Source organism: Apostichopus japonicus, chromosome 18 (assembly GCF_037975245.1).
Source record: "Apostichopus japonicus isolate 1M-3 chromosome 18, ASM3797524v1, whole genome shotgun sequence".
NCBI lineage: Eukaryota > Metazoa > Echinodermata > Holothuroidea > Aspidochirotida > Stichopodidae > Apostichopus > Apostichopus japonicus.
In genome coordinates, this window is record NC_092578.1 from 12,388,391 (window position 1) to 12,405,311 (window position 16,921).

A 16,921-nucleotide genomic window follows, 5' to 3' on the forward strand; every position below is an offset into this window, starting at 1 on the left:
AACAAGACATGGACAACCTTTCTTCAATCCAATGGTTGCATTAGAAAGTTCAGTATTTCAGGTTGAAAAGTAAATATTTAGCCTGATTCTTAAAACTGAATGACAAGTTAGGTTATTTTCTCAATATTTTCTTGTTACATACACTCTGTAATAGCAGCTAACTTGGATCAATTCCATAGATTTTGTGACGTCATAAACTATCCAGCTGTAACAACACACCTCTCCAGCATCTAAACAAGAACATAATGCACCATGGTTCCATCCTCTAATCATTACACCATGTGTTCAGTGTCCTCCAATATAACATTCAAGTACTAAACATAGCTGATCATCAATGTTATCCGTAGAGAATGTCCACATTTTAGATACAAATGTTGCACCAATGAGGGTGTAAATCAGCATTTGAGATTGGATCATAGGATTGGTGGTTTACTAGTAACTATCCAGGATTTCTGTTATCACCTGTGTTGCAGATATCTGTGTCATCACTGTGGTTCTCTAATACCGAGTTGACTACATAATCTGAAAATCTCAAATCAGCTGTTGTTAACGTAAGCTGCTTCCTTAACTCCTGATCAAAGATATCCACAATCCCAGTTTCAGTCTGAAAGTAAAGTCAGAAAAACCAAAACCATTATTTCTGTGATCATGAAAGAAAGCACTACATGAATTTATTATTACAGAAACAAACAAAAACAAACAAACAAAAACAATCAAAAACCAGTGGACGACACTTTTCATACTTTTCATACTTGTCCTCCTTTGTCTTAAACTTTTAATATCTCATTAAAAACAAACAAACAAACAACATAAAGTCCCAGATTTCTCCCTGGTTCCTCTTGGAAGACTCACACTTCTTCTCAGTGGTAAGCTTTATATCATTTATATCATATCTTTTATTGCATAAGGCGCTTTATAGGTTTGGAATATTATTATATTATTACATCCAATGTGACACACACACACATCGTGAGGTCACAAATGACACAATGCTGTACTCATTTCAGTAAGTGTGCCGTCACTATGACGAGACAGGTAAGTGTGATGTGAACCAGTTCACAAGTAACATAATGACCATAGAAATCAATGAAATGTGATACTCACTTCAACGATAACGTCCATCATCTGCCGTTTGTGCTTGAAGAGCACATTACTGGCACCGACCATGAAACTCCTCACATTTACATCTTGAAGAAGATCGTGTTGTTGTAGAGCCATGTAAGGATGACACAGCGCACCCTATAAAATGGAATAAAAAGAAATTAATTAAAAACCACAATCCAGAGTGATGGGTAGTGAAACTCTTGCGTTGAAATCTTACGATCAGATAATAAAACTTACCAATGTCTGTCTAAACTTTCTTCTGTCTTTTTGATGTATTTTATCTCTCCTATCATTGATGGTACATAACCCATTATTATAGTGAAAGCAACTACTACACCCAACCAACCCAATTTCCAACATCATGAACAGCATTTACAGATACCCACTGACCTATTTAGGGTTTGATAGATATATAGGTAGTCCTTTGTTAATGACCATTTCAAGATTAAAATGTTTACCTTTCCAAATAAAGAAAGAGGGAATCCAAAGTCATCAACCACAATATTAGGAGTTAAGGGAAGGTCTGGTAACACCACATAATCGGTTGATGAAGACAATCTCAAGATGCCATCTGATGGACGTTCTGTATTTTGAGGGGATTGCTCGCTAGTATCATCCCACCTCTGTCCTCCCATCAAACTGATTCCACTCTCAGACGTCGCCCTGCTATTGGTATCGTCTTCCAATAACAGATTACTTTCTGGTAGATTTACATCAGTGTCCCTGCTAATTTCATCTCCATATGATTTCACTTCCCCTACAGGTTGTTCAGCCTCCTGTTTCTCCTCAACTTTAACTTCATCGCTTTTCATGTCTTTGATTGAATCAAAATGATGGTCGGTCCCTCTCCTTGCATCATCAGAGAGGTATGACTCCCTCAGTTTCATATTTCCATCTATCTTATCATCATCATCAGTTGATAGCTGATCATGTGACAACAGAGAAGACATTTCATTGGCTGACTCCGAGGTGTCTTCCCCCTCAGTGTCTATCACATCCTCTTTCTCTATCTCCGATCTCCTGGCATGAGAATCAGATAAACTTCGTTCCTTATTATCCTTCCTCTTCTTTTCAAAATATGTTCCAAACAGTTCTTCGTCGATCATGTTCAACAGTTCGTCCTCCTCATCCATACTCTCGGTCAACGATGTCCCTTTCTTCATCTTACCGGAGTGAACGGATGAAGAAGAATGATTATGAATTGATTTCACCCCGCTGTCGTGAGAAACACTTCTAGATAGTCTCTCACTCTGTGAATACCTTTTGTTTTCTAATTTAATTTCTCCACCATCTGTTGTCTTTGCTCGTTGGTCTTGGGGCAGTGTGCTCGATCTGTTTGTTACATTTGTCCTCTTTTGTCTGTAGTTTGGTATATGTGACATATCAATGTTAAAGTAATCATCCGTCTTGATCCCAAAATCCTCCAGAGCAAGAGTTGGCGTTTTCACTTGGTAGAAGCGAGGACAAGCCGCATCTGTTAATCCACTCTGAATCATTTCTGAGAAGAGAGATCAAGGATGAGACAAAAGTTCAAGGCAGAGAGGTGAGCCAACAAGCCATTGCATGAAATAAGCTCATGAGTGTACACAGCCAGCACAGACAAATGCAAAATCAAAGCCTTCCAATCACAATCTTAACAAAAATTCAACCAATTTAATAAAAATCATTTTTGCATGTAAGTATTAATAACATGCCACACTTTTCTCTGGTATATGAAAAGGTTCATCAGCAGAACTATTCCTATTAAAGTCTCCCTACCACTGTTACATCATTTATAGGCTAGCAAAGTTTGGAATATCTGAAAAACCATTTCACAAACTTAGAATCTGAAGCACTTTATTTGGTGTGATTGCAGCTGAGGGTACATATTAACTTTGGGAAAGAGGCGGGGATGGGGAGGGGGGCTTTGGCAAGGAGAACAGGGAGAATGGAAGGAGGTAAAGGACTTAATAGAAGTGAAGTCTAAGGAAACAGATGGCTGGAGGGATTATCCGACTACTTACCAGGGTATAATGAAGCAACTGACAACAAACAAGTACAAAGGTCATGAACAGGAGAACCAAAGAACAACACTCGCTTTTCTAGGAGCAGCAACTTGAAAAGGACCAGAACCTGCAGGGAGGAAAAGAGAAGAAAAACAAAATGAATATTCAATGGGAAAGGAATAGGAACAACAAATTGACTAAACACTTGTATCAGAGGAAGACTCAACATGTAAAAAGCAGAATAAAGATGTGGGTTTGAAAGAAACTAGACTGGACTGAACTAGATTGGACTGGGCAAAGAAATACATTTACTGTCACAATCTTTATTCAGAGGAGATTGAATTCAACATTAGACACTTCTAGAAAGACTCAAGCACATAATGACATTTTCCTGCTAATACAACCCTCTGAGAAAGAAATTGTTCAAAACATGCTTTCTCTTTTAATAGTAATTTTCTGATGTTTTGGGACGAGTGAGCACAAAAATTCTTGCCATTAGTATATAAAATATCAAAATAATATCAAAACCAACTTATGATTACTGTGAAAGTTTACCTTATGCTTGAATTTCTTAACAAGTTCCACCAGAGAGAGTCCCACTAATATCTCAGAATCACCAGCATCTGGTAAACTCCTTGGCAGAGACGTATTGAGACTGTTAAAAAATTCCTTCAAAAAGAATAAAAAAGAAAGAAAGAAAGAAGAAATGAAACTTGCCTAGCAAATTATTTGATAATAAGAGGCACTGAGAAAGTCATCTTTCCAACAGATTACACACATGTTAGGGCCATTTTCTTGGTAAAGCAAAAACTTATATATTTTTTTTTTATTTATTCACATTTTTATCCAGGGTTGCTTATTCAGCAAAAGCTGGTTTCCAATAAGGCCCTGCTTTTAACATTAAACGTTATACATAAAAAGTAAAACATAGCAATACAAAAACAAATTAAATGTACAGATACAAAACAATTAAAGCTATAAAGTGGAGACAACTACAAAATAGATAAAAATGGAAATAAAAGAATTACTCATAAGACACTTAATTCAATCCCCCTTCTTCCTTGAAATTGTTTGATAAATTCACAGCTGTGCTATTGTCTACTTACTATGAACTTGCACAAATAATGACATGTATTGTAAAGTATTACAAAGTTCTCAATATGCTTTCAGTTTGTATATCACAGAAGCCTGGATGATTGTTGTCTGGGACTAAGTTTTATCATTCTTCCTTTCTCATTAAAGCAACTGTAGTTGTATCTATATAGGCCTATACAGTCATACATTAAGTACACATGAAATTTGCAGAAATGCTGGCTATATACTAGAAATATTATGCCAACCTTTGACCCATGGTAACAGACGATATTTGAATTGATGGGAGTGTTTACAGGCATAGGTGAATATGATCTTGCCTATGACAAGAGAAGGAAAATTGTGATTTTTAGACCAGTATACGGACATAATTTTAATATTTTTAATTTCCATAATCAGAGGCAGTTTCTTGTGGCAGTCCTACCAGCAGGTCTGTGAGCAGGTTTGCTTACAGTAAACTTTGAAGAAAATTTTGTGGAAGGTTTTACTCAACACCCTTCCTCCTTTAAGTTCACAACAATATTGCACATGTATCACAAACCTTGAGAATGCTTATTTTGGAGAAATCCCTCTCAGCAAAATAAGCATGAGTGACGAGCTGTAGTTTGACATGAATTAAACCAAACAGAGGCTGTAAAAACAAGAAGAGACATAAAAATAACATCAATCATACAAGCAATAGTGCATACTGTAATGAAGAAGGTCTCAGAAATGATTTATTTTTCATGTCTGGTTCCTGCTATCTCTTCAGTTTTAGTACTAGTACAATACAATTAAGGTACCATCTGTAGTTCAAGGATGAATCTTAAAGAAGCCAGATGCATAAGGAGAAAAATTCTGATATGTTTTCTTGTAGCTGTTTCTTGAGTTCAGAACACTAATCTATGAAATGAAACTGATTGTAAGTCTTCTGACACTGAGGTGGTGAATCTTAATAATGTTCATACTATTGATCTTAGCACACAGGGCAATTTAAACACTTGTGAAAATTATTAATTTCAACTCCCCTCACCCTCTCCAAATCTCTACCCTAAGTCAGAGTTCCTAGATATCACAGATGGGAACACTCGAACCGAATAATATATTTACTGCGCTTCTTTCCTAGCTGATAATACAATAGTAGACTATTAAACACAGGTTCATGTTCATCCTTTAATTTTCCCTCCTTCCTTTATTCTATTCTCAGTCATGTCATGATAAATTTTACCTTGCAGACAATGTCAGGTGTTCTATATCTGGATGCATACTAGAAGTAAACTTTCAACAACGTTTTACTTTGTACCATCCTTTCGGCTATTTCTTTAATGATTAACTTTATGTTCAACTTGAATAATTCCCAAAATGCATCACTGTTACTGAACAATTCATTTTGATGATATCATCATGATAAGCAAGTGTCAGGAAGTGATTTATTTACTTTTACACGGACAGTACACAACCAGTAGCAGGATATGAAACGGCTTCCATTTCCTAATTACATTTACCAGACATCATGGTCCTTGGCGAGTGTCACGGTGTGCCTAGTAACCAATATTGGCAGTGACTTTAGATGGTATCTCTGTGCACGAAACAGCTCTGTAAACTGTCAAGTGGGAGTACACATTACCATACTCTAATAGCCAGGCTTCACCAAGCTCTTAGACTAGTACACTTTGCATCAAATACAGCTAGTCACTGACATGACATTGCAAAAATCAAAATTTGTAAACACATCATATATAAAATGCTAAACATCCTAATCAAGATCTGTACATTTGTATTGCTTAGCACTTACTGCACCTGTCTTGCACTACTACACTCTAACTCCACTATACCTACAGGACCCTGCTGTACGGAACCCCATAGCATCTTAAAAATGGACTTAAAACCCCTGCATATATCAGGTGTTGATGTTAAGGTGGTATAAACCTATTAGAGTCTACATTAATCCGTCCCAAGTGTTCTCATTCAGGAAAAGTGCAGCAGGAGAACCTCTTTATTGATATTTTATCAATCAGGATCTGTGGCTTGGATGTTGAAGTGCATGAATGGAAATAAATGTGGTGCAAAAAACTGGGTCAATTGAGGCAATTTTAGACCCTTTCAGGCCTCCCAGGAGCAGTGTGCGAAAATTGTTTGCTACTGAGTAAAGTGGTTTGTTCACAAGTGATGAAAACTTCAGGCTCTCGTAGCGAAAAATCCTCATGTTCATGATACAGGAAATTGATGGTGTCATGAAAGGCCAACTTGTCAGCTATCCAGTGATGGGTAGTGTTTAGCTAGTGAGAACTTCTATCTAGACTTGGAGAAGACATTACTTTTATGATTTAGTGTGTTAATCAATGGGACATTTAATAGCCATATGCTACCTTGAGACTTGGCAAGGTGTCTACATCCATGTAACCATGGGAGTATTTACTGTTCATTGTGTCCATCAAGGACAGTGTTTGCTATTAATTTTCTATAGTTTTATGTTTCACAAAATTTCCCAGAAATTGTAAGTTTTACTTTCCTTTCTCTGGCTCTTTTGAATGACTTTGACCAAATGATACATGCAACTGCTTTTTTTTATAATCGCCCTTTCTTAATGGCACTTAATGGGCTTTTGTGATATACAAGCACAAAACAAAAGATTGCATGCACCAAAGACTGTTAATATGCGTAGATTTATAGTCACGGTCGTCAAATAGCGAGTACTTTCAAAAATATTTGTTGAGGCCTGAAAACCTTCACAACATGCATTCTCATGGTAGAATCATGGATACTTTTCATACATGATATATGGATTTGCCATATTGGGTAAAAGAATCCTATTGCTTGTGAGGTCAAATCTCCTATAGGTCACCAGAGGTCAAATTCTGAAAAACCTTTTACATATGTAACGATGGAAATCGTGGATACCTCTAATACTTGGTGTGGATTCATAACATTGAGTACAAGACCCCTATTTTTTTTTAGATGGAGGTGTGTATAGCCACGCACAGTAGACTGACCTGTGTTTAACATGCCATAGTGTTAATGTAACAGCTAGTTGTGGTTATACTAACAAGCAGAAGTCTAGTGCATTGAAGTCATCGAAACCTCAATGCATTTTGCATTCTGGTTTTAATAGCACTAATGGGCTTTTGTGATATACAAGCACAAAACAAAAGATTGCATGCACCAAAGACTGTTAATATGCTTCACAGTAAAGTTCTGTGGTGCATGACAGTTCATTTAACAATCTTGTCACAACTATGCTGTGAATACAACTGAAATAGACAAGCCAGAATAGAAAGCACACCAGACAATAGTATCTACCATAAATACACAACTCTTTCATCAAAATGAGCACTACCAACCACACATGTTGGCAAAGTGTGGCCCACAGGCAAATCCTATGTGGTCTGTGAGGATTTCAAGACCTACTAATGCAGCTTGGCAAACCTTATGGCAATAACAAAACATGAAAACATATATGAATACTTCAGGGTGTTTGTACACACGGACCTACAGGGTCATAACCTCCAGTGAAAAGCACTTGTGAGAAAGAAATGGAGGAAGTCAAGGAAGTCAACACAGCGAAACTCTAGAACTTAGATACACCAAAGGAAGCTAGAAGTATTTTGAATTTCAAAACAAAATGTTTTATCATGGTGGTCTTTGGCGGGGCCAGCACTACAACATAGTAATCATTTAAACAAACAAGGATATCCTATCCTTGAAAATATCATTCCCACTTCAAGGAAATCAAACTAAGTAGCAGCCCAAGAAAGGATGACTCATAAAAGCAATGGTTGGAAAAGACTTACTATCGCCCGCAATTCATCCACATCAACTGAGCATTAGTTTATATACAGTTATAGGGTACAGCCCAGCAGTTGTTTTTTGTTTTGTTCTATTACTGTGCAGGATCACCACAGTTTCATTAACACAGTTTGAACTCTATTTCGATAAATCTTAATGAACAACAACTGTTTTACATGTAATGAGCAGGGCCAATTTTGAGCAGTTGTCTGACCTTCAAAGAGGACCAAATTTCAGTGGCTAAAGAGTTGTTTACATCAAATTCAGGTTGCATTATACTTAGAGACTCCCCAATAATATATTTGGCATCATCCTTCATCACTTTGGAGATACTGAAATTGAACAACCAGGAAGCCAAAAGGCTTATTGTTTCAAATTGACTCTTTTTCTTCCTGGTGAAGTCACTGTGTTTACACTGAGATATAGAATGTTTAAGATCCATGGGCATTGAACCATGGGCATTGAACCATGAATCACAGCATGAGTCATCTAAGTTTTATCTCTGGGATATCATGTTCACAAGGCTTCCACAGTTTGACATCTGATCTCCACCATTTTTCAAAAGGGTTTTTGTACCCTCCACAGGTCTTCATTAATAATTTAATAATAGTGGATCAAATGGATTGATGACATGTTAACATGGCCATAAATCAGCTTCTTGCATTCAAGTTTGGGCATTACATGCCATATATCTAGATCCTGACATGTTTTCCTGCTTGATTGTTCTAGTTTACAAGGTTTTCACTATTTGACCTCTGGTGACCTCAAATGACCTTTGACGTCCACCAAACACAATATGGTTCTTCTACTCAATATGGGGCACTGACACACTAAGTATGATATTCAACAACGTTTCTCTTCTTAAGATATCGTGTTCACAAGCGGCGTAACACATATACACACACACGCATGCCATCACCATCTCATAAGATTCCTTTTGCCTTCGACAAGGAATTAAATATAGTGGTAGGCCTATATTACAACTGAAGGGGAGTTTTACAGGTCCACAGTAGGTGTTCTATTAACCAAACCTACACATCACTCCTGCTTGTTGACATAGTGGTCGTTCTTTCTATATAATTACATATTTTCGAACCAATGGACAACAGAAACAAGAGCCCAACAGAACACTATGATTCCTTGCTTAGTGGAGTACTAAAGTATTGTATGTCATCACCCAATATCATAATATTTATGCAAACATGTACCAGCTATTAACCAACACTGTATTCCAAGTTGGATAGAATCTGAATTAAGTTTGAGGAGTTATTCAAATTTAAAATTTCGGCCCTTCCCAAAAACATTTGGCCGATAAAAGTTTACGCCTAAATGGTCCCGAACATATTTGGCCTACACTAAGTGGATCAAAATATATTTGCCTCCCAAACATATTGGGCACTACAAATTTGGGGCCAAAGAATGTGTCCAAAAATGGTGGAAATAAAATTTATGCCCACCCAGCCCAAAAAAGGGCCTGGAATTTGAGGTTTTGACGGTCCCTACAAAAATCAGGCCTACATGCACCAGCTATTAACCACCAACTGCATACCAAGTTTGGCTACAATCTGACTTAAGGTTGCAGTTATTGCAATGTAAAGATTTGACATTTGACCCCATAACCTCATTAATATTCATAATATCACTGCCCAAAATGATAGGGGCTCATCTTCTCGCTATAACATATCTACATAGCAAGTATGACAAATATCCATTACACTCCATTGTTGAGTTAAATATTGTGGACCCAAGCAAGTGTTACAGATGCTCACACAAACACTCATCCATATGCAAACATACACATGCCAACCTGTCTGCATAGGTTCCTCTTCTTCCAGCAAGACACCAAAACAAGCTCTGACAAGTGGCCCTGATGAGTGGCTTTAGTCATATGCAAGCACAAGCAACACTGATTAAAATTAAATACTGGTATTAATTATTAACTCAAATGTGTCTTTATGGGATACAGTCGGCTGATGAGTTTTTTTATTTATTTTATTCAGATAGAGGGTGAAGCTGCCTTTTAGTTTCAACACAGAAACCTGTCTTGAACACATAGTTGATCGATAAAAGACTTCTTGATTGATAAACTGGTACCAATGATAGAGCATTTAACCTACAAATAACAGCCAGGCACACAGCCTGTCCAATAGATATGTATGATGCCATTTAGCAATGCCACCATGGAATGGTATATTATATATACCAGAAATGGGGAATGGGGAGAGGAGAAGACTTCCTTGTGTACAAAAGGTTAATTACTCTCAATATTAACTAGAAGGGCCCCACATTGCCAGAAAAAAAAAAATCAAAACAGGATCCTTTCTTTATTCCAGATCAACACTATTGTTTATTCGCTGAATCACTCTGATGAATCCTGGCTGTTAAATATGTTCATTAAAGATGACATAGTGTAGGTCCAATAGCCTAGTTTAGCCTTAGAATATGTCGAGTGCTTTCTTCTATTTCTGCTGACACATTCTGAGGGACACGGAAGCCCCCCCCCGTGACATGTTGCAAGCCTTTCTTTTCCTAAAGAAAATAAATCTAAAAGCAAGGAACTGAACGACACAATAAATTAAGTTCCGTAACAAAACATGTGTGATCATTATCTTATAAGATAATTTCGGTTCAAATCATTTCGACCAACTGACTTTCAGTTTCGGAACCACTGTATCAAAGAAAACTTGTGGGCGATTGCTGGGAATAGTTTGGTGAAAGAATCATTTTACTTTTAGTCTTACTTTCAATGTATTTTCACGCTTTTTGTGAGTTTAACTTGGGCAGTTAAAAAGGTTGCTATATTTCACAAAATGTCAATCTCATGATCCAGTGACTAGATTCATTCATAACTTGACAGAAAATGGCTTCTCACCAAAAGAAATGACAATTTCCACTCAAAGGAAAGGACGCAGGGTGCTTTACTTTTGAGCCTCTCCCCTTTATAAGATCATCTCGACAAAGGACAAGGAAATGTTTACCTTTCCTCTGCTTTTCTATCTCAAAAACACAGTTGCATTTTAAAAGGGGACTTTGGGCCAACTCTTAGTCATACTGTAGATGTCATAGTTCAAGACGACTGGAAATATACTGCCTGTAATGCTAAAATGCTGGAATTCTCTGCTAAGACTTAATTGATGATGACCTTGGCATCTGGGCATTCCATTGCTTTACAAACATCTAGACAAAAACACATTATTTTACCTTCATATGTACAACAGGGTAAACTTGGATCACATTCAACACCAATTGCATTGTAGACATGTTATTTGAGGCTGTAAAGTCTCATGTTTGCCTATAAAGTTTTATGGTACACCTGAGGAACGGACTAAACAATCTGTCTGTTAGAACTAGTCCAGACACCTTATTTTATGAACCTCACTTGTTTCAAAAAGCCTCATTTCTCAAAATTAAGAGTGATGTAGTAGTGTAACCTGGACTGATAGCAATAGTTTCAACAATTCTTCAACAGATCAAAATCTACAAATCTACAGTCATTTGTACTGGCCCTGGGAGCTACATCTGGGGGAGCTGGTAGGGGGTTTGGCCACACCACATATATTTAATATTGATACAGTCCAGGAATGGTCGGTTTTCTGAGAGAGGCAGACCAGGTGAGATACCACTTTCAACATCAGCATGGAATCATGTTTCTTGTATATAACTCTTTCTTAAATGTTAACTCCTTCTTTGAGAGTTGACAAAATTCTTACCAATTTGCTAAGAACAACAACACTCTTCTGCACGGTACATCTGGTGACCTCTGAACTCTTCCGTATCAAGTCCTGGAAAAAAAGAAGAGTATGTGGAACCTTGAATAATCTAAAAAATGATCAGAACAGCTTAATCTCTTGACATATTAGATTTGTAGACTGGGAAATGGGGCTGGAGAAGGGGAATGGTGTCAGAGGGGATGAGGCAGTAGAAGGAGAATGGGGTAAGAGGGGAATGAGGTTGGAGAAGGGGCATGGGGATCAGAGGGATGCAGATGGAGAAGGGGCCTGAGGTCAGAGGGGGATGAGGCAGGAGAAGGGGACTGGGGTCAGAGGGGGATGAGACTGAGAGAGGGGGTCAGAGGGAGATGAGACTGGGGAATGGGGTCAGAGGGGGATGAGGCTGTAGAATGGGCATGGGGTCAGAGGGGGATGGGGTCAGAGGGGAATGAGGCTGGAGAAGAGCTTAATTGAATTGTATCTCTGATGCTCTCACCTATCTCTATATATATATCTCTATATATATATAGACACACCATATAACTGAAAGCCACTAGAGAGATCCAACTTTGTGTGTACATGCCTTTGCTGTAAATGATGGCTACTGTACTACTATGCAAATAAAATGTGTCTACTAAAGTTACTGATACAGTAACAAGCAATTGAGGGACAAGTTTGTTTGATTGTTCAATGTTGTGTTACTTCCCTTTTTATAGACAAAATTTAACCAGTTTTATAGGTATTACAAATTTCTTGGTTTTGTTAAAAGGGTTAGTTTCCCAGGGTTTCAAAGAGGAATTCTTTGATAATTTCAACTAGTAATTCCATAGAAAAATTTCAATTGCAATGTTCAAATCATGATTAATCAACAAAGTTATTTAGACAGGACAAAAGGTTAGAAAAGGTTCTAATTCAATTCTGCAAATTTGGTAATTTTAGTTCATCAGCAACATTTTCCTCCAATTGCAGTTAAAACACCTCACGAATGAAAGGGAAATTTGACACAATTTAAAAAGTACTCTGGATGTTCATTCTTTTCTATGATGCCCTTGGTTTCCTTTTAAGAGAGCTGCCATTTGGCAATGCTACCTCAATGTGATGGCTGTATAAATTACACTAATAGTCAAATACATAGCATCGATCTACAATATCATGAAACAAGGGAAATATCCATACCTGCATATGCTTACTGATATTACTAATACAGTAACCAGCAAGAAAGAGCTGATCTATATGCAATATGTAAAAAAAATTATATAGTGCAATTTAAACTTTCACGAGTGCGCAATCAGAATGCAGAGAGACAATATACTGTACTTGTCCAATCATAACAAAGATCTTCAACATTCATTAACTCCCTTTGGCCCATAGTAATAATTCCAAAAGAACTACTTGAAATTGTCAGTTTTGAAATGTGGATTTAAAGATGGTTTTAGTGTAGTAACTAAAATTTTTGATGATTGACTGTACTTCAAGCATTTGGTAATAAGTGCTGAGTCATTCATAATCATGATATTATACAGTATTAATTGTACTGGTATCCCTAACCACTGTCATCAAGACTGCATGTATTTATGATATACTGATATTGCATATAACAATATAATATAAATATTAAAATACTGAGCATACAAGGATAAAGATATTGGCTAAGTGAGAAAGTTTGACAATTTCAATTTTATCTCAAACTCTGAACCAATACACAATTTACACAATTGTTTCACACAATTTACCAATATATTTACTTTTCACAACTTACAAGTAAGTCAGATTTTGTGATATATGTATGAAGGTGCTATTGTTCACACCAGCAGCCTACATACAACAATGCCAATGTTTACAGTATGCACCAGGCTAACAGTTTTAAAGTTAAAGGACTTCCCCCACAGTACATCACTGTTCACTAACCAATTTACCATGCTGCTACTTTGAACTTTGTGGAAGCCTGTCATATTTCAAAAAGTATGCTGACATCTGTTTATGTTAAGTACATATCCATTGGCTAATTATCTGTCACGCTTTTCCCCGCACCCCTTCATCATTCTGTATTTGACTGGTCACGCATAGCAGAGTTCATTGTCCCCCGCACCCCTTCGATACTCATCATTCTGTTTTTTCTTTTACAAAATTTTAAAATGCTAAACTTTGGTAGCAATAGAGATGAACTATACCCTCCATAAACAAAAGTCTCTCCTGAAACAATGAACAATGCACTAAATGCAAATACTACACAACGTAGCAGTGCTATAAATAGTAACAGGGAGAAATGAGAAAGTGACACTGTACGGTACCATTCACCATTTTAGTAAATGACTGGTAACTTTACCTACCTGTATATTATTACCAGTTATTATGTACGGCAAGCGAGCAAAGAGTTTCACATTAAACAGCAGGTATTCAGTAAGTCTCACTATTCCAAGAAAGCAGTCATCAGTCACACTAATAAAGTGATACTGCAATTAAAATATAATGTATTCAACTTAAAAGTTTCCTATAGGGGGTCAAAAAATACAAAACCGTACAGATCTGATTTGAAGTTCCTAAAGTGAGCTACTGTACCATTTTCACAATTAACATACAGTGGTGTGGCTTGTGTCTTTTCTATCCCGTACATGAGATGTTGAAGTTGTGTGTTGAGGCAGACTTGGGGTTACTGGGGCAGACTTAGGGTTACTTAGGCAGACTTGGGGTTACTTAGACAGACTTGGGGCTACTTACACAGACCTGGGGTTACTTAGGAAGACTTGGAGTTACTGGGGCAGACTTGGGGTTACTTAGGCCGACTTGGGGTTACTTAAGCAGACTTAGAGTTACTAGGGCATACTTGGGGGTACTTAGGCAGACTTGGGGCTACTTAGGCCAACTTGGGGCTACTTACACAGACTTGGAGTTACTAGGGCAGACTTGGGGCTACGTACACAGACTTGGGGTTACTTAGGCAGACTTGGAGTTACTAGGGCAGACTTGGGGCTACTTAGGCAGACTTGGGGTTACTTAGGCAGACTTGGAGTTACTAGGGCAGACTTGGAGTTACTAGGGCAGACTTGGGGCTACTTACACAGACTTGGGGTTACTTACAGTAGGCAGACTTGGAGTTACTAGGGCAGACTTGGGGCTACTGAGGCAGACTTGGGGCTACTTAGGCAGACTTGGGGTTACTAGGGCAGACTTGGGGCTACTTACACAGACTTGGGGCTACTTACACAGACTTGGGTTTACTAGGGCAGACTTGGGGGTACTTAGGCAGACTTGGGGTCACTTAGGCAGACTTGGAGTTACTAGGGCAGACTTGGGGCTACTAAGGCAGACTTGGGGCTACTTAGGCAGACTTGGAGTTACTAGGGCAGACTGGGGGCTACTTACACAGTCTTGGGGTTACTAGGGCAGACTTGGGGGTACTTAGGCAGACTCGGGGTTACTTAGGCAGACTTGGAGTTACTAGGGCAGACTTGGGGGTACTTAGGCAGACTTGGGGTTACTTAGACAGACTTGGCATTACTAGGGCAGACTTGGGGGTACTTAGGCAGACTTGGGGTTACTTAGGCAGACTTGGAGTTACTTGGGCAGACTTGGGGCTACTTAGGCAGACTTGGGGCTACTTAGGCCGACTTGGGGCTACTTACACAGACTTGGGGTTACTTAGGCAGACACTTGGAGTTACTAGGGCAGACTTGGGGCTACTGAGGCAGACTTGGGGTTACTTAGGCAGACTTGGTGCTGCTTAGGCAGTCTTGGGATTACCTAGGCAGACTTGGGGCTGCTTAGGCATACTTTGGGCTACAGTACTTACGCAGACTTGGGGTTTCTGGGGCATACTTGGGGTTACTTAGACAGACTTGGGGCTACTTACACAGACTTGGGGTTACTTAGGCAGACTTGGAGTTACTGGGGCTGACTTGGGGTTACTTACACAGACTTGGGGCTACTTAGACAGACTTGGGGCTACTTACACAGACTTGGGGTTACTTAGGCAGACTTGGAGTTACTAGGGCAGACTTGGGGGTACTTAGGCATACTTGGGGCTACTTAGGCAGACTTGGGGTTACTGGGGCATACTTGGGGTTACTTAGGCAGATTTGGGGTTACTTAGGCAGACATGGGGTTACTTACACAGACTTGGGGTTACTTACACAGACTTGGAGTTACTTAGGCAGACTTGGAGTTACTGGGGCAGACTTGGGGCTACTTAGGCAGACTTGGGGCTACTTAGGCATACTTGGGGCTACTTAGGCCGACTTGGGGTTACTGGGGCAGACTTGGGTTTACTTGGGCAGACTTTGGGTTGCCATACTGTACCTCCACTTTTCTTTGGTTTTTTATCTTACGAGAGTGAATTAACAAAGTGAAATGTTCAAGTTGTAAGTGTAACCCTGGTGTCATGAATGCCGTGGTGGGCTGATTATTTATTGATTTCACTTGCTAGTTGTAGCAATTTGTGTGATATGTGTAAATAAGTGTAAGAGTAAACAAGCATTCTCTGTCCCAGCTGGGTACAGGTAGGAGATTAGTTATGGTTATTTAACTTTCACATTTTTTTTGTAGATATCCATTGTTATATTCTCATCTCTCAGGATGTACCCAGAGCCTGCAAAGGTGATGAAGCTTGAGGTTCGCTCTAGCTTTGTAGTATTTAGAAGAACAGTATACCCTGGGAAAGGGTAACAAAATAGTTTATCCATTATCTCAGAGCTGGGGAAGGGAAGACAAATTTGTGACACAAATATTAACAAGGACTCATCCATGACCTAATTACTGATTGTATCAGTGGACAGCATCTTGCCAGAAATAACCAATCGGATGGGGGGGGGGGGGCATAGGGGTAGTCATGTGACCAGCAGTGCAATAGCAATGATGCGATTCTGCCAAAATTCTGTCACTTTTTCCCATTGTGCTTGATTGACGCCATTTTGTCATTTTTTTATTTCATTTGTCTGAAATTTTGTCAGTGGTTTGTGTGAGTTGAGTTTTCATACATGCGACATATTCTATAAATTTGAAGGTCGTTTGAGGTCAATTTCTGAAAATGAAACAAACGCTACTACTCCTAGAGCATTAACATTTGAATCGTGGTGAACCTAAGTTGTTCAGGAAAACTATATTTGTCGTCATGTGAGGTCAAAAGCAGGGCCTTGTCTAGAGTTTTCAGTTATGATGAAATATAGGCCACAGATCATATGCAATGATCATGACATTTGGGTTTCAACTTTAAAGTATTCACCACCAGTATGTATTTTGGTGTGAGTATTAAAATGTCTTCCATCTTAA

General features: G+C 38.5%; 1 protein-coding gene across 1 annotated transcript in view; it reads right to left on the bottom strand.

The window, feature by feature from the left end:
* Window positions 1-16,921, bottom strand: part of LOC139959044 (late secretory pathway protein AVL9 homolog) — a 35,305-nt gene that overhangs the window by 8,206 nt on the left and 10,178 nt on the right. Inside the window, exons 4-10 of the mRNA XM_071956577.1 lie at window positions 11,657-11,728; window positions 4,723-4,812; window positions 3,645-3,758; window positions 3,108-3,216; window positions 1,563-2,602; window positions 1,105-1,239; window positions 463-604 (exon numbers count right to left, since the gene is read on the bottom strand). Of these exons, the coding sequence (XP_071812678.1) occupies window positions 463-604; window positions 1,105-1,239; window positions 1,563-2,602; window positions 3,108-3,216; window positions 3,645-3,758; window positions 4,723-4,812; window positions 11,657-11,728 (1,702 nt within the window). The remainder of the gene's footprint in view (window positions 1-462; window positions 605-1,104; window positions 1,240-1,562; window positions 2,603-3,107; window positions 3,217-3,644; window positions 3,759-4,722; window positions 4,813-11,656; window positions 11,729-16,921) is intronic.